The sequence below is a fragment of the Gambusia affinis genome, linkage group LG05, assembly GCF_019740435.1.
Source record: "Gambusia affinis linkage group LG05, SWU_Gaff_1.0, whole genome shotgun sequence".
NCBI classification, from domain to species: Eukaryota; Metazoa; Chordata; class Actinopteri; order Cyprinodontiformes; family Poeciliidae; genus Gambusia; species Gambusia affinis.
In genome coordinates, this window is record NC_057872.1 from 13,770,753 (window position 1) to 13,791,775 (window position 21,023).

A 21,023-nucleotide genomic window follows, 5' to 3' on the forward strand; every position below is an offset into this window, starting at 1 on the left:
TGGCTTCGCTGCTTCAACTCCCAAGAGACTGTCCTGGGGACGCCGAAAGGAGGACACTGTCAAGCTGTATGACATCCTAAGCAGCACTGAGGAGGATCTTTGGAGAGCCAAAAGGAAGCAAAGATTGGCTGTTAAAAAGATTCACTTCACTCACAATATCAGTTATGTTGATCTGGGTTTTCAAGACAACGGGACAAAAAGTGGAGAAAGCATTAACTCTGCCTTTGTGGAAGAAAGCAGCCAATGAGTTTATAACACAGTTGGGTGAGAAACATTTTTTCAGCTGTGGTGTTTAAGAGGGGGCCAACTTTTTTTTTTCTCTGTAGCTGTAAACTAGAAAAAAGGAAGTGATACAACAAAGCAAAAACAAATGTACTGACAGTTCACTTCATGGGTGATGCATGCTCCAAGCTGTTGTTAGAAATTGAAACTTAGTAAATATGTTCTAGAAGATGATCTTGATTATTGACTTAAAGACAAAACTAGAACAAGAAAAACAGCATGAATTATAAGAATAACACTCAGGTGGACCTTTTTTTTAAAAGACAAAACTACCTCGACTTATCTTTTAAGATATCATTTGTAAATATTTCAGTCATTCTAGTCATAATTTTTTCACATTTAGATAGTCTCTACTAAGTTGCCATGTGTAAGTAACATTGTACAGTGTGTTGGACAGATACAGTAAACACTGTGTTGGTATATATGCGTTGTGTCTTTGTCTTGGTTCGTATCGGGAACATCCTTGAGATAAAAACAAAAAACTGATGAGCTCAGGGTTTACTGAAACAGAATGCTGTAACTGTTAGATAAGACCAGTGTAACATTAGAAACAGTGGTTGTTACTTCATGAACTTTACAGCAAAAGGACGACGTCTTCCAATACTGAATTAACTTTTGAAATGACACAAACATGGACGATTTGGGGGACAGTTTGGATGTTTTCGCCAATGTGTTGCTATTTGCTAACATTCTGTTCTTTATTAATAAACTTGGACTGGAAACAAAAAACTAAATGTTAGTGTTGTTCTTTAAAGGTATCTCTGTACCACTTTTTTGCTACAGTTTTATTGTTGATACAATAGTTTCACATTTGAAAAATTACATTGAAAATTTGATTATTGCCACAAATTTCTTGTGTTTTTTTTTTTGCCCTTTTTTGAAAGGTATTCTAATTGCTATGTCATAGATAGCAATATTTAAGTTGGTGTAATATACAAGAAGCAGGACTGACGGGTTTTCTTTTGAATAGTATTTTAAATGGAAATTGAAAACACAAACAGCACAGAGTGAGACACATAAGTTGAAATGTAATAACTGGGACAAAACATATCTGAAGACAGATTTACTCCAGGTCAGGTTTTATTCACTGATGACAGTGAATCTTGAATGACCAGATCTGGACTGTGTCTGCCCAGTAACAGGCACAGAACTCCACTTTAACTATGAAGCTGGAGGTAGAGAACCAGTTTGGGCTGGAAGAAGTAAAAATAAATTAGTGAGACCTCTTCAGGTTGATGGTATTCATTAAAAAAAACACTTTCCAAACCTACAGCCAGTTTTTAGAAGATACTTTCCTACAGCAGAGTTGTAGTAAAAGGTTTGCATCTTCTAAGTAGCCTGTGATTTTTATGCACCATCACACACATCAGAGTTATTCACGGAGTGGCTGTGCAGTCAAGATCTCAGAGATAAGATGAATGAATATTGATATGGGGAAAAAATTTATAGATTTTGTTTATTTTTGACAATAATTTTGAGAACTAATAGCCACCTAATAGTTGTGCTGAAACAGATATCTTAGAAAGTGTTTTTTACTTTCACATATACATATGTATGTATGTTTGTAATGACTGTGAACACTGAAGTTGTTTTGCAAAATATTTAATACTCAAGAACACAGTTTGTCCAGTTGTCTGCATACAGTGTAGCATCATAGTCAGTTAGAGTTTTCTGTCTTCCCATTTCGTTAGTTTCTGTTCCTGTTCTCTGAAAAACCTTCAAAAGTTTTCTCTTTATTTGCTTAAATGAATTCAACAGAAGCTGTCATATAGTTCCTCTTGCAGTCAGCCAGAAAGGTTATTTTAAGAAAACCTCTCAAGAAGAACAGAAGATTGTTCAGTTTCTGTTAGCCTACATTTATGTTAAATGGGTATTCACTTGGTTTGTTACAAATCTGTCTAATTTCAACAGATTTTAAGAGTTGTTGTTTTGTAGAATCTCTTAACTAAAGAGTTTTTTTTATTTTAACCTCAACTCGAGCAGAACCCGAATGAAGCACTTCATCAACAACACGATAGGATTTGTCCTTTCCTCATCCAAAAAAAGCCCATTAGCATTCCAATCAATTTTGTGTTGTGCCACCCAGGACAGTACGACAAGGAACAAAGAGTAGAAGAACTGCATTCAAATGCAAATTCATTCACAAGTGCATTTGCATCAACCTATTTTTGTTTCCAGGAGAAGAAGAAAGAGGAGTTTCAGGGAAGAAAGCTCTGTGCTGTTATGGATTTAAAGTTCATTTTAAATAATCTGGTTTCTAATCATTGCATCATTTGATTAGTTCTAATTATATTTCTATATTTTCAGGATTTTACTTCTGGTAGCTTGTTCGCTTAATGAATTTGTGGATTAAAGAATTTTAATTCCACGGCTGATTTTTGTTGTTGTTGTTATATATGCTCTTGTATATGGATGCAATGTTTGTTATATTAGTTGCTTCCTGGTTTCCAACTCTGATCATCAAATACCCACTCATAATCAGGTTTCTCCTTGCTTCCACACACATGAGTTATATGAATTGGTGATTAACAGGCTTCTGCTGTATTTGGCGACAACAAAGGAGTTAATGCAATCATTTGAATCTGGTCTGCTGGAATGGAGACTCATCTAAAATATGCATTGCAGTGGTGCTTGATATCAGAGTTGGGAACCACAGTGTTCCATACATGTGTAGTTTTCCTGTTCTAAAACATGGATTTATTTATTTTAATTTTAATACCTAGTCATTTTCATGACCTCTATCCATAATAAGGACTATGTGGCTATTGTTTATTGATAGTCAGGTTTTACCCTGACTACATAATTTTAATATAAATTAGTAACTTTGTTAATAATTGCCATTAGCTTTAATTTTTCATAGCTAAATCAGACCAGTTGTTGGACAACAATTGTAACATACAAGAAGAATCATCAGAAATCATCCAAGTATGCTGTAAGTGTTCACAGAATAAGTGTTTTGAATTGCATCAGTGCAAGAAAGCACCAAGAACGAGAAGACATGTTAAATTCGTACTTAAGTCACCAAAACCACACAGAACACACAAAAGCAGAAGAGGTGGCAAATTGGGAAGGCAACTGATTACAAGTTTGAGAAATTGTGGAAAGAGTTTTGCCAACAAATTTGTTTGATAAAGTACAGCTCTGATATTGACTTTTCTTGCTCTATAATAATACAATGCAGGAATATAAAATCATTTATTTGGTGTTCTGCCCTTTAAACTTTCTAGTTACACTGTAATTAGGGAAGCTAAAAAAGTTGTCAACAATGCCACTCTGTATATGAGTAAAAGCACTGTTCAGGTCATGCTTTAACCTCATCCGTCTAATGTCCCTCTGAGTCAACAATAATTTTTTAATTGAGTTGAGTTGAATTCAAAATTTGTGACATTTTTCTTTTGTATGTCTTCCAGAAAAACCTGGAAATGAGTTAATCCAGAGAGAAGTGTGGTTTATTGTCCAACATTTGTGGAATAACTCATCCAGGTGTGGATATGTAGAAATAAAATGTTACTAACCAAGTATACCTATAACGCCAAATGTATCATATGTGATACATGAGTTTTTGAGACCTCCAAATGAGCAGTGTGACATTTTTTTCCCTAAAAAGCCCAATGTATACAATTAGACACATGTAATGCACTGATAATCCAACAGGGGGTAATAACTTTCTCACCAGAGGCCTTTCCACTGATACTACAAGACTGCCATGGCAAAGGACTGGGACACATGCGTTTTCAGCAGGAAAACTTTGCCAATTTTAGAAGGTTAAGGGGTGAACTATCAATAGGAACACTTACTGAGTTGATGCAATGTAAAATTACTTAGTATTTTATCATAATTTCTTTGTAAAACCATGTTGAAAAGTGATGTATCAAATTTGATACAGTGGGTCAGTTAACTTGAAAAATCAGTCAATTGTCTTTTATTGTACTTCATGTATTTTACATCACGTCAACCAATGTACAGTCTTTTTTCATATAAACTAATGACATGTTTGCATGTTCATAATTTGGTACATTTATAGCTTAAAAATAGATATGCAACTTGCACCTTTTGCTTATTTTCATTAAAAACTGACCAATTCAAAGATAAAATAAACACTCTGTTTTTTGTGCCTGTGTGTTTTTTTTAGGTGGCAAAGACATACACTGTTGAAGTTATTCTGAATATGATTATGGATGGGAATTCAAGTGACATCGAACAGCTAGGGGACGATGAAGATGAAAATAATTGAAATGTTATGTTCTCGAGACTGCCACCCTGCCAGTTCCATTGGTGGATTTGTTATTGCTGCATTGTTGTAGCACTTTGTATGTTTGGAATTAACAATTTATCTGAGTTATTTGTGTTTTACTATGTTTTTGTTTGTTCAAGAAAAAATAATCTTTGAGCATTGTGACCCGATGTATCAAATATGATACAAAATGAAACTCATATATGGAAAATGACATTTGAAAAACAATTTTTTTGTTTGTTCAGAGGGACCAATAAAGGCTCCAGTTTCAAAGAATTTGAATTTTCTGTCAGTTATTTCATGGTGTGGGCTTTACAGGGTTAAGCCTTTTTGTGAAAAAGGTCTGAATCCCCTCATTGAACCGCATGACAGTCTGTTGACAGATAGGGAGAAGTTCAGGAAACACACAGTTTCTGATGTGACAAACCTTTTAGGTCCAGATGTTTTTCTCTGTTTTATGAACTGGACAGGACAATAACAAGCAAGCATAGAAACATAATGTGAATATAGAGGCATATAGTGAAAAAATTATTTAATCTGAGACCGGTTGTGCCTCGATCTGACTGTGCAAAGAAGAATGAAAATCATCATGGACAAAAATGTGCCTATTCTCATCAAGACAGTAATTTAACATCAGTGTCATCTTCAATGCTGTTCCACCATAGATCACAAAAAGTCTTTCCTATCTATGGCTAAAGTTATCTTTATTGACCCCTTGTGGAATTTTATATTATGATACAAACTATTAACTATTAAGTTAAGTTTTAACTATTATACAAACTATTAAGACAATAAATTTGCCAGTTATTGTCACAACCTTGTAGAGACTTAACAATGGAATAATAACAAATTGCGTTATACAGCACATACCAGTCCTTACTGTTGAGAACCGGGACGTTTTGGTCTTTGTGTGGATTTTCTGTTGTCTGCTGCTTCCCTGGTCATCCACTAGATGGTGTTAAGAGGCAGCTCCTTCATAGAGGGCGTTCCTGTCTGGATTCAGCGCACCTGTGATCAATCATCTCCTCATCTAGGAGTGCATGAGGAGCGACACTTCAGTGTCTGAGTGTTTTGCCAGTTATGGTACTCTGCTTTTTGAATTTTCTTAAATTACCTTGAGTATTATTTTTCTGTTGCCTTGGATTTTACCCACTGGTTGCCCTAGTCCCTCTTCATCTCAGCTCTAGATTCATTGACGGTTCCTGATTTCACAACTGGCTATCAGACGGTCCGCCCCCTCCTTTCCTCACAATAACTTACCTTACTGTTACCTGTCCGCCCTCCACCGCAAAGCCTCTTCCATCTACCTCCAAAGAACTCTCTGTCAAGACCACACACTGGAACTAGTATGATCACAAGAACCCCCTGCTAAGAGACCTCAACCCCACCACTCCCCTTGGCAGAAGATAACCTCCTCAAGTAAGATCAATCCATTCCCTCAGAATACAATCTGTCCAATTTACCCTCAACTCACCATCTCTCTCAACTACCCTCAGAGTTCTGATGACTTCGGCTTCCCACCCACAGGACAAAATCCTCACCATCTCACATTTCATCTTTGTTAAAGTACACTTTATCTGATTCCCTGTTCTCATGTTTGTGGGTCAAAAGTAGTGAACCCAACATGATGCTTATCAAGTGCCAAAAATTAAGATAGTTGAGTCTATTTTTTTCTAATCAGGACGTACAGCCAAACAGTTAAAAAGTGAAAGTGTGGTTTATTGTCCAACATTTGAAGAATAACTCACCCAGGTTTAGATATGTAGTAAAAAAAAAAAAAAAAAAAAAAAAATTACTAACCAAGGTTAACTTAAGCCTTTTTATTAGTATTAAAGTGTATTCATTTAAAGTGAAAGTCTGTTGGCCGACTGGAAGAAGCTCAGGAAACCTGTGGTTTCTGATATAAAAAACCTTTTAGGTTCAGCTTTTCTTTCTGTTTTATGAAGTTTATTTAAAACAAATGTATAGAAACATGAGAGTAAGGACAACGGCGCACGCTAAATAACATAAGGAAGAAAGAAACACTTTTGAACAAGGTTGGACTTTCTGTAAATTAAAATCAAAGTTTTTGTCCATTCAATAAAATTCAAAGGTAACAATACAGTACATTTGGTAAAGTCAATTACAAATAATAATAAAAAATATACAGTTCTATTTTTGATTTTCAAAATCAGTAAGACCACACATACTCTAAAATTGTAAAAGATTTAAAAAAAAATCTTAAGCAGTCAAAAATAAAACATTGTTTTTGTGTTTTTATTTATTTGCATGCTATCTATTCAAAGTCCTGCTGTAAACCTTGCAGAGTTTCAGAAAACTTTATACAATTTATCTACAAAAAATGTTGATGTAGGATTTTGTTACACTGTAACTTCTCATAGACTGTTTGTTAGAGTATAATGTCGTGCAGAAGTTCACAACACTTCACTCCCTTCTCAGAAGCAGATCTTTCTATAAATAAAAGTCATGACTTCTGAGGTGAGAGATTGACAGGCTGACATCTTTACTGCAACAATATTATAACTCTTCTTTGGCTCATTTTAACATCCACTCTGTGTACAAACAGAGTGGATGTTTGTACATGGCAAACTGTCCACATGGCAACATAAGTTGCATCCAAATTCTATATTAGTTCATTTAATGTTGGTAGTCTAATCTAAAATTGTTTTTTTCATTCTATGTTTTATTTCTCCTTTTGATTTTGAGGTTTCTGTTCCTCAATCATTCTAGAGGAAAGTACACTTTCATTAGTTTATTAGCAGTCATAGAGGATTTTACGAAATGCAAAATATGTTTTTTTATCCATATCCCTTGAGCTGATCAATCAGAGATCTATGCTATGATTGGCATTAAGATTACTTTAAAGCTGTTTTAAATATGGTGAGCAGTTTTTCTTGATTTCTTTTTGTTCTCCGTCATTGTTGCTTTAACTTTCTGCCCAAATGTACAATTTAAAAGTCTGTGCTCTCATCTTTAGCATGCACCTTTGTTAAAATCCAGGTTGTTACAGGTGCAGCAGTGGTACCTGTGCATGAATCCAGCATGACAACTCCTCCTGGAAGTTCAATGATGATGATGATGATGGAGCGTGCATCGTCATCCAAACCGCAGAGAAATTAAGGGCGATCCAGTGAATTGTCTTTTTAACTGTCAAATTTAAACATGCTTGAAATCTTCCTCATAATTTTATGTCATTGAGCCGTAATTAAGATTAGGTCTGGTAGAGTCCTTTTGTTGGTCACACTTGCAGATGATAAATGTGCACATGTATGTGACGCATGGGCTTGATAAAAGTGGAATGGAAACTAGACAAGTCATTTGTCACGGGAATGAAAAAGCAGCTGCAGTCTGCATGCCCATCGTATTTCTTTCATTTACCATTCACCCATGAAGATAAGATGAGTGCCTCCAAATGGCTTATCTTTTTTGCATGCATTAATTTGAAAGGTAAGGTATATTCTGTGCAATTTATAAAATTGTTATAAATTATGAGATGCTAATTTTGTCAGTCTTGTTTCCAAAACTTTCTTTTCATGTGACTTTACTGTAGTAGAATGTCATTCATAAGTTACATGAAATTACTGCTTTGTTTCAATATTTTACAGAGTTTGAAAGTGAAGCCTCATCTTGGACGTCCACATCTCCACCCTCAGTTAAAGGGCTCATCGACTCATGTGTTGTGATCCCCTGCTCTTTTAACTATCCCGATGAAGGAAATAAATATGAATTCACTGGGATTTGGAACAATCTAAATGGCGTAATTTTTCACTCAGGCTCTGGACAGATGTCAGAGCAGTATCAGAATCGCGTTGAGCTTGTTGGGGAGCTGAAAGGAAAGAACTGCTCTCTGAAGATCGACCCCCTTCAAATAAGCGACGTGGGGCCTTTTAATTTTAGAATAGAAATTAAGAACTACGACAGCTATTCCTACGAAAACAGTATCGCCATTTCAGTTCTAAGTAAGCAGCTCATTATTTTCTTCTTTCCCTTTTCAGTGTTGCTGTCATGTTTGACATTTATGAGCATTTTCAGTATCTAGTTAGTTCAAATATAACATTTTGAATTGATTTTTGCACTTGTTTTAGGGGTTTAACCAATTTTAGACAAATTTTACGGTATCCAAAAGTTTACAAATTTTACTTTTGTTTTTGCGTAGAGAAAAATGTTCAAGAAACAAAACATTAAGAAATTGCTTGTGAAATAAAGCAAATAAATCTTAAAAAATATAAATTAATTTAAACAGTTAGAAATGAGAAAAAGGCCATGATATTTGTTTTTATATATATGGAGCATATCAGTTTACGTTAGTTACTGATGTTTCACGGCAGATAATTTAATTTGACATAAAAATATATTATGTTTTTAGACCGCTCAGCTGATTAGTTTTACTTTTTGAAAACTCAACAAGCCAAAGCATTTTAATGACATGAAGCATATTATATAATTTACCAAATGAGCAAAATGCCCCAAATTAAAACTGGAAGTTAAAACTTCGGCAGAGTCCAGACCTTCAGCAAGCAATTGTTTCTCAATAGCCAAGAGCCCAGACCCTCTGAAAGAAGCAGAGTGTAGAACAAGGCTCTGGTTTTTACTAGGCTGTATTAACACAGGATGAAACATTTTCATTTTCTCTTTTTGATTACTGAACATAGATCATTTTAATACTCTATTGTGATGTCTCTGGTTAACACAGGTGAGCCAAATCCTCTCCAATTCTCGGTGGAAGAGGACATTAAGGAGGGACAAAATGTGTCTGCAGTCTGCTCTGTGTCTCACTCCTGCCCTGCCTCTCCTCCTGACTTCAAGTGGAGTCACCTCGGAGAGGAGATTCGTCAGTCTCAACAGCTTGGCAATGCAGAGTGGAACACAACATCTATTCTGAGCTTTCGGCCGACTCACATTGACCACAACAAGCCTTTAGAGTGCACTGTAACCTACAAGGGGGGGATAAGTCAAAAGAAATCCAAGCTCCTTCAAGTAAAATGTAAGTGTGGATTAGAATAATATTTTCCTGATTACATTTTGCATTTAAAACCAAATTACTATGTTCTTCAAGTCACATAAAAAATGTTTTTGAATGAAAAAACCTTCTAAAAGAGAAGTGAAAATGTAGAGAACATTATATATGCATAAGCGACACAAGCCACATTGAGGTGTAAAAAGCTCAAGAGGTGGTGTGGCAAAGTTGCATTTTACTGCATGGTAGTGTTAAGAATTCACTGTTTTGCAAATTATTTACCAATAAATGTATGCCATGTCATTGTTGGCTTTTTACCAAATTGTAAAAGGCCAATTGGCTAGTTTGTCAATAAACTAGTCAACTGGCTGGTTGGATGCCAGTTCATCCAACAAATTTATATCAGCCAGGTTAAAATTAATGAATTAATGTTCCAGTTCACCACCTAAACATTGTGAGCTAAGAAAGCCAACATGATCCAACTTTCAGTGATTCAATGTAGCGGTAATTTTGTTTAAATAAAGACAAATAAAACAGAGTTTTGCATAGATATTGATGCTATAATTAATTGTCATATTGTCATGGCATGTTTCTAAAATACTGTTTGCCTCTACATTGTATTTAAGCTGAACTACCAAATGAGGACTTACAATGTCAGTAGATTTACTTTCTCATGACGCTGTTGTACCAGATGCCATCATAAACAATCTAGTTAATATGGCATGAATATATAGCTGTTTTTATATATTCATGCAGATGCACCATTGAATGTGAACGTTGAGTACAAGGTCGACGTAAAGGAGGGAGAAACTGTGGATCTCACTTGCTCCGGTGAGGCTCACCCTCCTGTCAGTCGCTATGAGTGGCACAATGAAACTGGAGCACAGATCTCTCAGGGAAACCTCTACATAGTGCCAAATGTTTCCAGAACAATAGGAGCAATGTATTGTGCTGCTATCAACGATGAGGGAAAAAATGTTTCACGGCCCGTCCAGCTCAATGTTTTATGTGAGTAAAAAAAAATAACAGACATACCGTAATGACAATATTTAAGATTGGAACTAAAATATTGAATGAATATGAATTCATAGCTGATTCCAAATGCATTCTGGGATTTTTTTTTTTTTTTTTGCCTTTACAGATGCTCCTGAGATAAAGACTGAATCATCATGCTCAGCAGAGAGCAACTGGGTGAAGTGTGAGTGTATTGTGGACTCCAATCCTGCCAGCACCGTCACATTTAAACATTCTGACAAAATTCTGCCTGAAATTACAAGAGATAAAAATGGTTTCTATACCATAAAGATTCTTTGGAAAGACTTTGAGCCTTCCAAGTTTATGCAGTGTCTGGCATCTAACATCGAAGGGAAGGCCAGCCATACACTCTCTGTACCTCATGATGGTATGAAGTGATATCAGATTTCAAGAATCACCACCAAACATAGCGAATAAAATAAACATACATTGTTTGATTTCTGTCTTAACAGAGATGATGCCTTACATTTTTATTGCCAGTGGAGCAGCAGGGTTCTTGCTGTTGGTTATACTTGTAGTGGGAGTTTATAAGAAATGGTGAGTAAAATATAAATGTTATTTGCTGATGTAAAGAAATCTGCAAACAATCAGTGTTACAAGAGAAACAGTTTTCTTTTTTTGTATTATACAATATACATTATTCTATCTACCTTCCAGATAGAATAATGTACAATTTAATGTAATTATGTAAAGTTTTTAGCCTTATTGTTTATTGCAATTTCCAAATAGCACTTGAAAGAAAGTGTACATGCTCTCAATTTACCAGTCAATCTATGTTCCTACCCTCATCTACGGTCATGAGCTTTGGGTCATGACCGAAAGAACAAGATCGCAGATACAAGCAGCCAAAATGGGTTTTCTCCCCAGGGTCTCTGGGCTCTCCCTCAGAGATAGGGTGAGAAGCTTGGTCATTCGGGAGGGACTCAGAGTAGAGATGCTGCTCTTTCATGCCTCCTGTACGCCTCTCTGGGGAGGTGTTCTGGGCTCGTCCCACCAGGAGGAGGCCCAGAGGAAGACCCAGAACACGCTGTTTCTTGGCTGTTTCTCCCAATGCCTGGGAAGGCCTTGGGATTCCCCCGGAAAAGCTGGAACAAGTGGCTGGGGAGAAGAATGTCTGGGCCTCCCTTAGGTTGCTACCCCAACGACCCGACCCCGGATAAGCGGAAGAAAATGGATGGATGGATGGATGGATGGATGGATGGATGGATGGATGGTCTGTGACTGTTTGTTAAATGGGTTAAGAGTTCCTCAGCTTGATTGAGAAAGGATACTAGGTACAAAGACATGCATATTAGACTCCCCTCTGAGAAAATTACATTTACCTCACCAGCAGGGGGAAACCTAGAGACACTTCGGAATTAAACATGAGTACCATGATGACAGACAGGCCCCAGGAGTCACCAGAGAAGACCTCAAACAGGTCCTTATCACTCACTAAAGACTGAATTAAACAAACTTTTTATCTTATTTATAATTATTTTCAAAATATTTTACTTGTTTTCCCAGGAACAAGATTTGTGATGATCCACATTCTTCTAATGTTTATATGAATGACGATATGTGTGGAAATGTTGGGGTATGTATTTTTCTCTACTTCATTTTACAAATTCATGAGTAAATACAATAATTTTATGTTGTATTTGTTTTTCAGACTGACTGGGATGATCAAATATATGCCAATGTCTAATAAATAAAGGAAAAGCTGCAGTCTATCTACCTGTTTGAGGAAAAATATTAATATTCTGGTGTGTACTTAATGGTCTAATTATATTTTAAGTTTGTTCTGTGTAAATATTTAGAATGTATTTCCTTTAAATAAAGGAAATTAATTCTGCACATATTTGGGTTACATTTAACTCTCAAACATTTGAGTGCCTCATAAGACACTGTTGCTTACAGCTATAACTTTTCAAAATAAGTCTTGTAAATGCATGTATTAATAATGGCTATTAAGCTGTTGTAAAAGTGTACCTACGTGTATTTTTAACATACTGGTTTCAATATATTGTGCAAGTGTTGTTGTTTTTAGAATTTCCTCTTTTGCTTGGAAGATTGCAAGCTTCATAAGTGTAGATGTGAAACTAAGTTAAATAGTATGACTGTTTAATAATAAACAAAGAAAGTGTGGTTGTTGATAGGCATGTATTCTTGGTCAAGTGTGGAAAAACCCATGTGTGTGCATGTAAGTGTGTTTAGAATTAACTTAGAATTAAGTTGCTACGAACCTCTGTGAAATTTTTCAAAACGTCAACTTCTCTTACTCAAAAAGAAAAGTGAAAAGTTTCAACCTCGTTTTTGCTTTTGGCATTGCTGTCCATATCAGCTGACACAAACTGCATATTTTATTTGTAAATTCTTCTTTGACATTGGAAAATGTTCGACTCATAAAACAAGAAGCAATGTGAAGCAGATAACAGCCACGTGGGAGAAATATTTTCCAGGGGAGATTGTTGTCAAATCAAGATGAGGCCTCTTCATCCTCATCATTTTGCAGAGGCTCAGGTGTCTTTCTTCAGTTATTCTCTTACAAGCAGCATGTAACTTATTGCTGGAGGAACTTTAAACATGGAGGCCACTCTATGCCAGTGTTAACCAAACAACTCCAGTGCTGTAAATTGATCTTTTTCTCCCAATGTTATCCTGCAACAATAAACAATTAAGATTGAAGCAAAGGATCAGTAATGTTTGTTGCCTGGTATTTTTCTAAATTAGTGTGACTATGCCTTTACTGCAGCATGATGATACTAGACTGCTTAAAATGAAAGATAAAGTGTGAGGCTTGGTTTAACCTGAATTGTTATTTCTGTAAATCTCTTTTCATGTGGCGCTGCTGCCGGAACACCAGAGCATGCTTTGTTACTGTTGCACAAAGATGAAGATCACCATTTAAAAGTTAGCCATGCATAAATATGTGATATGTTATGTGATTCAAAATAATGTAAAACGCCAAAGATAATGGCAAAGTAATTTTTATTTTACTTCCCCTTTTTTCTTCTTGTCAGTGCAGTTGACAAACTACTTAAATAGTAGGCCGACCGTTCCTCTGTTCAATGACATCCATATAAATACGGACTGTGGGAGAATCACAGTGCTGGTTCTTCTTGACTTCAGTGCAGCTTTTGACACTGTTGACCATGACATATTACTGAATCGACTGGAGAGTTGGGTCAGACTCTCCGATCCAGTGCTTAACTGGTTTGAATCTTACATAAAGGACAGGGATTTCTTCGTCTCAATTGGAAACTTCTCATCAAAGAGGTCAAAGGTCACATGTGGGGTACCCCAAGGTTCAATCCTAGGACCCCTCTTATTCAATATTTATATGCTCCCACTAGCTCAGGTTATAACAGGAAATAATATTAGCTACCATAACTATGCAGATGACACACAGCTCTACATTACGATGTCACCAGGTGACTCAGATCCCACCCAATCACTGAATAAATGCATAGAACAGATAAATGTGTGGATGTGCCAAAACTTCCTCCAGCTGAACAAAAACAAAACTGAAGTTATTATTTTTGGACCTAAAGAGGAACGATCTAGAGTCAGTGCACAGCTTCAGTTATTACAACTAAAAATCAGTGATCAGGCCCGAAACCTGGGAGTAGTGATGGACTCTGACCTGAAAATTCAGAGCCACATAAAGACAGTTACAAAGTCGGCCTTCTATCACCTGAAGAACATTTCCAGGATTAAAGGACTAATGTCTCAGCCAGATCTAGAGAAACTCATCCATGCGTTTATCTTCAGTCGTATTGATTATTGTAACGGCGTCTTCACAGGTCTGTCCAACAAATCAATCAAACAGCTGCAGCTGATCCAGAATGCTGCTGCTCGCGTTCTCACTAAAACCAGGAAGATAGAGCACATAACACCAGTTTTAAAGTCCCTCCACTGGCTCCCTGTAGCTCAAAGAATTGATTTTAAAATACTGTTGTTAGTTTACAAATCACTAAATGGTTTAGCATCACAACATATGAAAGATCTGCCGTTATTGTATCAACCTTCCAGACCTCTGAGGTCTTCTGGTTCTGGTTCTGCTCTGCATCCTGAGAACCAGAACCAAACAAGGAGAAGCGGCATTCAGCATCTATGCTCCACAAATTTGGAACAAACTTCCAGAAAACTGTAAAACAGCTGAAACACTGACTTCCTTTAAATCCCAACTAAAAACCAACCTGTTTAGGATTGTATTTGAAATGTAATCAATTACAAATTTATTGATGGAATCTGACTTAATGTTCTGTTTTGTGTTCTATGTTGCATTTTGTTTTTGTGTTTGATTTGATGTAAAGCACTTTGAAATGCCCTGCTGCTGAAATGTGCTACAAATAAAATTTGATTGACTGATTGATTAAATATAGTGCATAAGGTAATTATCTCAATCTTTGAAAGAGGAAAGACTATCTTATTCTTTTTAACAGAGGAAGGTTCATGTATATTTAATCCACATTTCCTGCCGCGATTTGTGCAGTTCCTCTGTTGATGAAGGTTCTTTGTGGCCTATTTGAAGTGCTAAATAAAATATTCTATGTTCTCTATTCACCATAAATGGGAGGCTGCAGCCACAACAGTCCCCTACTTCACACACTCCAGATAATTGAGACAAAAGTTAAGAGATAAAAAAAACGCACCAATGTTATAATCTTAGCATTTTGATTAAAGATTTAATACAAAAGAACAAGAAAACTTGTAGACTTTGGAGTATGACTTAAATTTAATAGTCAGTGTATGATCATACAGTAGATAAAGAGCAAAAGAAAGAAAAACAGCAAAAAAAGATTAATCCACAAATCCTATTAGAAAATCATGAAAGTTTAAAAAAAAAAATCCTAACTTTTTTGCCTCTAACACATAATCAAAAGTTTTAGGCAATGTTAAACTCAAAAGGTGATATGAATCAAAGCATGAAGCAATAAGAATTTCTTGTCTTACTAAATGATTATTTTTTTGTAGTTTTACTAAATCAGGCCTTTTTCTGCAAAATCACTTTGCAATATGGCAGATAGCTCTAAAATTATTGCTCTAATTTAGTACTCCATATTTAGATTTACTTGGTGCTCTACCTGAGAAGCCGAGAGGCCTCTGTAGTCTTACCGCCATGGAATCTCACCCTACATTTTAAAGGCATTTGAAAATCAGCTTCTTGAGGGGTAAAGGTGAGGGTCGACGTTGTTGACCACAACCAATAATTCACCTTTTTTGACTGCGTTTTCCTTCTTCCGTTGTGGCTCCAGGAGAATGTGGGAGGAGAGACTGGACAGACATGAGTAACTTTGCAGGTGGCAGTCACTGTATTATGGACTTCTATAGACATCACGGGAGGCTTAGGAACTCCTGTACAATCAACAATTTTCACAAAATTACTTGTTAAATAGTTATTCAAACATGTAAATGGTTTAGAATTACTGAAAAGGTCTCCAATATACTCACGGAAGATGTTGAGGGTCACCTTATTTTGTAAGAAACTGTTGCTTCTATGTTGTGGCAATTCAATTCTTAAGTAAAATGGACCAGTGTCGGTTTCTCTGACACCATACAGCTCCCAGGTGCAGTAGCCGTGTTGAATTTTTCCTGTAATTCTGGATCGCATGTGGAACTCATTCGGTAGTCTCAAATCGATGAAATTTGATGCAACGATTGTGTCCCCTCTCTTCCAGAATCCCCGCCATCTGTTCAATACTTTTTTTGTCTTGGGATACTTGTATATACAGGGAACGACCACACATGAACTTTGAAGAACAGGGATTCTTGATGGCACATTAATGAGCCAGTCCTTGCCCGAGATTAGAGATTCAGCCATCCCTGCAAAAATGCACAAAAACAGTTAAATGTTCTCAGCAAGTAGATAGTGATAGAATGGTGATATTCCATGAATTGTAATTATAAGATCAAACTTACCACAAACCATCAGAATTGAGAGCCACAGTTTCAGGTCCATCATTAGCTGACTAGAAGTCTAAAAATCCAAAATAATGATTAAGATAAACATGTAAAAGTCTTTAGTGTCGATGAATTCTTCTTAATCTTCAAAGTAATGTTCCACTCACCTTGAATTTTCTGTAACATATGTCTGAAACTAAACCTTGTAAGATTTGAGAGTTTGAAGCCAAAGATTATATCTCTGTCCAAATGTGTGGTGAGAGTGAGTCTTGTGCTTATAAAGCAAAAGCTCAGACCTTGAAGCCAGAAATTGTTACAGATTGAAATCAGACTTTCCTAACGACATAAGCTGATTATTTTGTTGCTTTTTGGGTACATTTTCTATGAACAAATTGTAGATGGAAAACAAATAAATGTAGCACATGTACTAAAAATCTGCAACAATGTGGTGTTTGAATAAAATGCTTCTGGTGTAAAATAAGAACTTCCATCCTTAGTGATGATTACCTGAAAGTCAGCGCAATCTACTGAGCGAGAGAGAGCATCAGCGATGGGCATAATGTAAAAAGGCATAGATCTGGAGGAGCGACCTTTATTAATGGCTTCCACGGTGGCTGCGTTAACGCAGAATGTGACAATATGCTTGCGTTCCTTGGAGCTCCCCCAGAGCTGGCAGGCTGCGGCGATGGGGATGATTTCGTAGAAAGCTGAAGACTCTGTCTGGGGAATAGAAGAGTGCCATTTTTCAGCTAAATAAATGCCCTGAAAAGAACCCCCCGAATCCTGCGGATGGGGCTGCGTCTGTGAAGAACGGGACAGAGTCAGCGGAGTGAATGATGTCATTGTAGGAAAACAAAATGCCATTCCAGCAGTTAAGCAGTTTGGACCAGAATGAGAGATAGGAGCTACAGTCGTCATCTAGCCAGACTTGATCGAATAAAGAGGGAACCAAGTTTGCTGAGTACAGCAGCCTGTAAATAAAAGAACGCCCTTGGGGAATAGCTAATGTGCATGGTGAAGTTGAGATGCCCCAGAAAAGATTAAAGCTCTCATTTAGAAAGAGCTGAGGATGAGAGATCTCGCGAATGCGAGCTACTTTGTTGGTCAGTAACGAAGCTTGCATCTTCTAAGAGTCCAGGGAGATGCCGAGGAATTCTAACTTCTTAGACGAACCAAGAGTTTTCTCTTCGGTTTAACTGCATGTGTTTAACTTAGCATTTTTCTCCTCTGAATGTAATGTTTGAGTTCTCAAATATGATTTTTCAGTTGAAAATCTAAACAGAAGCGGTGTGAGAATTTGGGTATTTTTACATATGTTATTCAGGGGGGAAATGGTAGAATTAAAAGAATAACCTATATAAATACTAATCAGCATGTTTCTGAGTATGTTAAAGGAAGCCCTGCTGAAGGATGCAGAGACATCCGGCGTCTAATCAGACAGCTCCTCAGCAGAAGGACATCCTATTCTCCATGTTTGTAATCAGATAGTTTGTAGCGAAATGGTGCTGATTAGCCTTATACAGTCATACTGTTCGTGGTAAATGTTATAGTTCATCTTCTGAAACTGTGAATCACGTTGCAGCTGCAAATGTTTTGTTTCCTCCCTTAGAGATGCAATGTGCATTGTGATTAGGTCATACCCTGTTTCAATAAAAAGAGAGGGCTCGGCAAGATGTATTTTCAGAGCGGGAAGAGATTGTAACTGGAGTATGTCTCTATCCGTTCTCCTCGCGAGTAAAAAGAATCTAACTCTCTTGTCCTTCCTTGTGTCTGAATTTGATATTCTAGGTACTTAGACCTGACAGCCGGGAATCGAACCCAGAAGCTTCTTGCTGCAAGGCAACAGTGCTACCTACTGTGCAGCCTTGCAGGTAGAATAATGTGCATTTTAATGTAAATAAGTCAAATATTTAGAGAATGTTGAAACGAGTCCTCCAAGTCACAGTTTTTGGCCTTATTATTTTTTCAGTTTCTAAACAGCACCTGAAAGAATGTGTATACAGCTAAAGTGCATTTTATGTAGATAACACAATCATCAGTGTATGACTGGAAGCTGATGCTCAGCATGAAAACAACAAATCATGTTGTTTTAGGACCTGCGATCTACGTGTCCTAGATTATCATTCAGAAAAGGCCTGGAGAGCCTAAATGGATTTAGACATCTTGGAATGTTCTTGTTCAGGGCGGCATTATTTATATCTACATTTCTTCCTCCTCATGTTATTCTAGATTTCATTTACTATTCTTTACATTTTATGACAAATTAAATTCACACAATGAATTCCTGAGTAGTTTATAATTTTTTTCTGACAGAAGTTAACCTTAAGGAGACAATGGCACTAACAGGATTCTATGTACAAAGCCATGTCTCTGAGAAAATCATACTTTTAAAATTATACCTTTATTTGGCCAGCAGGGGGCAATTTAGAGACACTTCAGGATTAATTGTTTGCCATGATGACACAAAGATGTCAGGAACCCCAAGAAAGGCCTCAAAAATTCTCATCTCTCACCTCAGCAAACTTTTCATCTTATTTATAATTATTTTCAAAATATTTGATTTATATTCCCAGGAACAAGACTTGTGATGATCTGCATTCTTCTAATATTTATGAGTGAAGATATGTATGGAAATTTTGTGGTATGTATATTTTTCTAATTAATTTTACAAATTCATGAGTAAGTACAATCATTTTATGTTGTATGTGTTTCAGACTGACTGGGATGATCAAATATATGCCAATGTCTAATAAATACAGAAAAAGCTGCAGTCTGTCTACCTGTTTAAGGAAAAAATATTAATATTCTGGTGTGTAATTAATTGTTGTGTGTACTGCAGATGTTCTTTGCAGTTCCCCTTTCAAATGCAATCTACATCTCAACAGTGTTAACCAGGTTAAATAAAGGAAATGAATTCTAAAAGTATTTAGAATTCATTTCCTTTGGGTTACATTTAAGTCTCAAACATTAGAGTGCCTCATAAGATACTGTTGCTTGCAGCTATAACTTTTCAAAATAAGTCTTGTAAATGCATGTATTAATAATGGCTATTAAGCTGTTGTAAAAGTGTACCTACGTGTACTGGTTTCAACATATTGTGCAAGTGTTGTTGACTTTAGAATTTCCTCTTTTGCTTGGAAGATTGCAAGCTTTGTAAGTGTAGATGTGAAACTAAGTTAAAGAGTATGACTGTTTAATAATAAACAAAGAAAGCGTGGTTGTTGATAGGCATGTATTCTTGGTCAAGTGTGGAAAAACCCATGTGTGTGCATGTAAGTGTGTTTAGAATTAACTCTCAGAAAGGGACGTTGCTACGAACCTCTGTGAAATTTTTCTAAACGTCAACTTCTCTTACTCAAAAAGAAAAGTGAAAGGTTTCAACCTCGTTTTTACTTTTGACATTGCTGTCCATATCAGCTGACACAAACTGCATATTTTATTTGTAAATTCTTCTTTGACATTGGAAAATGTTCGACTCATAAAACAAGAAGCAATGTGAAGCAGATAACAGCCACGTGGGAGAAATATTTTCCAGGGGAGATTGTTGTCAAATCAAGATGAGGCCTCTTCATCCTCATCATTTTGCAGAGGCTTAGGTGTCTTTCTTCAGTTATTCTCTTACAAGCAGCATGTAACTTATTGCTGGAGGAACTTTAAACATGGAGGCCACTCTATGCCAGTGTTAACCAAACAACTCCAGTGCTGTAAATTGGTCTTTTTCTCCCGATGTTATCCTGCAACAATAAACAATTAAGATTGAAGCAAAGGATCAGTAATGTTTTTTGCCTGGTATTTTTCTAAATTAGTGTGACTATGCCTTTACTGCAGCATGATGATACTAGACTGCTTAAAATGAAAGATAAAGTGTGAGGCTTGGTTTAACCTGAATTGTTATTTCTGTAAATCTCTTTTCATGTGGCGCTGCTGCCGGAACACCAGAGCATGCTTTGTTACTGTTGCACAAAGATGAAGATCACCATTTAAAAGTTAGTCATGCATAAATATGTGATATGTTATGTGATTCAAAATAATGTAAAACGCCAAAGATAATGGCAAAGTAATTTTTATTTTACTTCCCCTCTTTTCTTCTTGTCAGTGTAGTTGACAAACTACTTAAATATAGTGCATAAGGTAATTATCTCAATCTTTGAAAGAGGAAAGAGTATCATATTATAGTTAATAGAGAAAAAATTATGTTTCCATAAATATATAATCCACATTTCCTTTGTAAAGGAACTCTCCCACTTGTAAAAATTTTTAGCTGGCAGCAAAATTTGCCCAATGAGTCATGCAATGTTGATTTAAAGTGCATAACACTATAACTTATGTCACGATTTGTGCAGTTCCTCTGTTGATGAAGGCTCTTTGTGGCCTATTTGAAGTGCTAAATCAAATATCTCATGTTCTCTTTTCACCAAAATGAGAGGCTGCAGCCACAACAGTCCCCTACTTCACACACTCCAGATAATTGAGACAAAAGCTAATCAATCAAATTTTATTTGTATAGCACATTTCAGCAGCAAGGAATTTCAAACCGCTTTATATCAAATCAAACACAGAAACACAATGCAACATAGAATCAGCAATCAAAACACAACAAGTAGAGTTCCATCAATAAATTTGTAATTG

General features: G+C 36.3%; 1 protein-coding gene and 1 long non-coding RNA gene across 2 annotated transcripts; one reads left to right on the top strand and one right to left on the bottom strand.

Annotated features, from left to right (window-relative positions):
- Nucleotides 1-7,768: 7,768 nt before the first annotated feature.
- On the top strand, nt 7,769-13,681 carry LOC122831353 (sialoadhesin-like). Its single transcript, XM_044117475.1, has 9 exons — nt 7,769-7,963; nt 8,122-8,475; nt 9,210-9,500; nt 10,230-10,481; nt 10,615-10,875; nt 10,961-11,045; nt 11,839-11,928; nt 12,015-12,084; nt 12,160-13,681. Exons 1-9 carry the CDS (start codon nt 7,795-7,797, stop codon nt 12,193-12,195), a joined length of 1,608 nt encoding a protein of 535 aa, XP_043973410.1. The 5' UTR covers nt 7,769-7,794; the 3' UTR covers nt 12,196-13,681.
- Nucleotides 13,682-16,157: 2,476 nt separating this feature from the next.
- LOC122831382 lies at nt 16,158-16,916 on the bottom strand. The gene is made up of 4 exons (XR_006370683.1): nt 16,902-16,916; nt 16,562-16,690; nt 16,413-16,470; nt 16,158-16,316 (listed from the first exon to the last, which is right to left on the bottom strand). It is a non-coding gene; the product is annotated as an uncharacterized LOC122831382 (long non-coding RNA).
- Nucleotides 16,917-21,023: the final 4,107 nt, after the last annotated feature.

Bases quoted from the DNA above. Each gene is read 5' to 3' on its own strand.
- LOC122831353 (XM_044117475.1), top strand. From the start codon at position 7,795: ATGGGCTTGATAAAAGTGGAATGGAAACTAGACAAGTCATTTGTCACG. The intron at 10,482-10,614 runs GTGAGTAAAAAA...TTGCCTTTACAG, and splicing joins CGTCCAGCTCAATGTTTTAT to ATGCTCCTGAGATAAAGACT. The intron at 10,876-10,960 runs GTATGAAGTGAT...CTGTCTTAACAG, and splicing joins ACTCTCTGTACCTCATGATG to AGATGATGCCTTACATTTTT.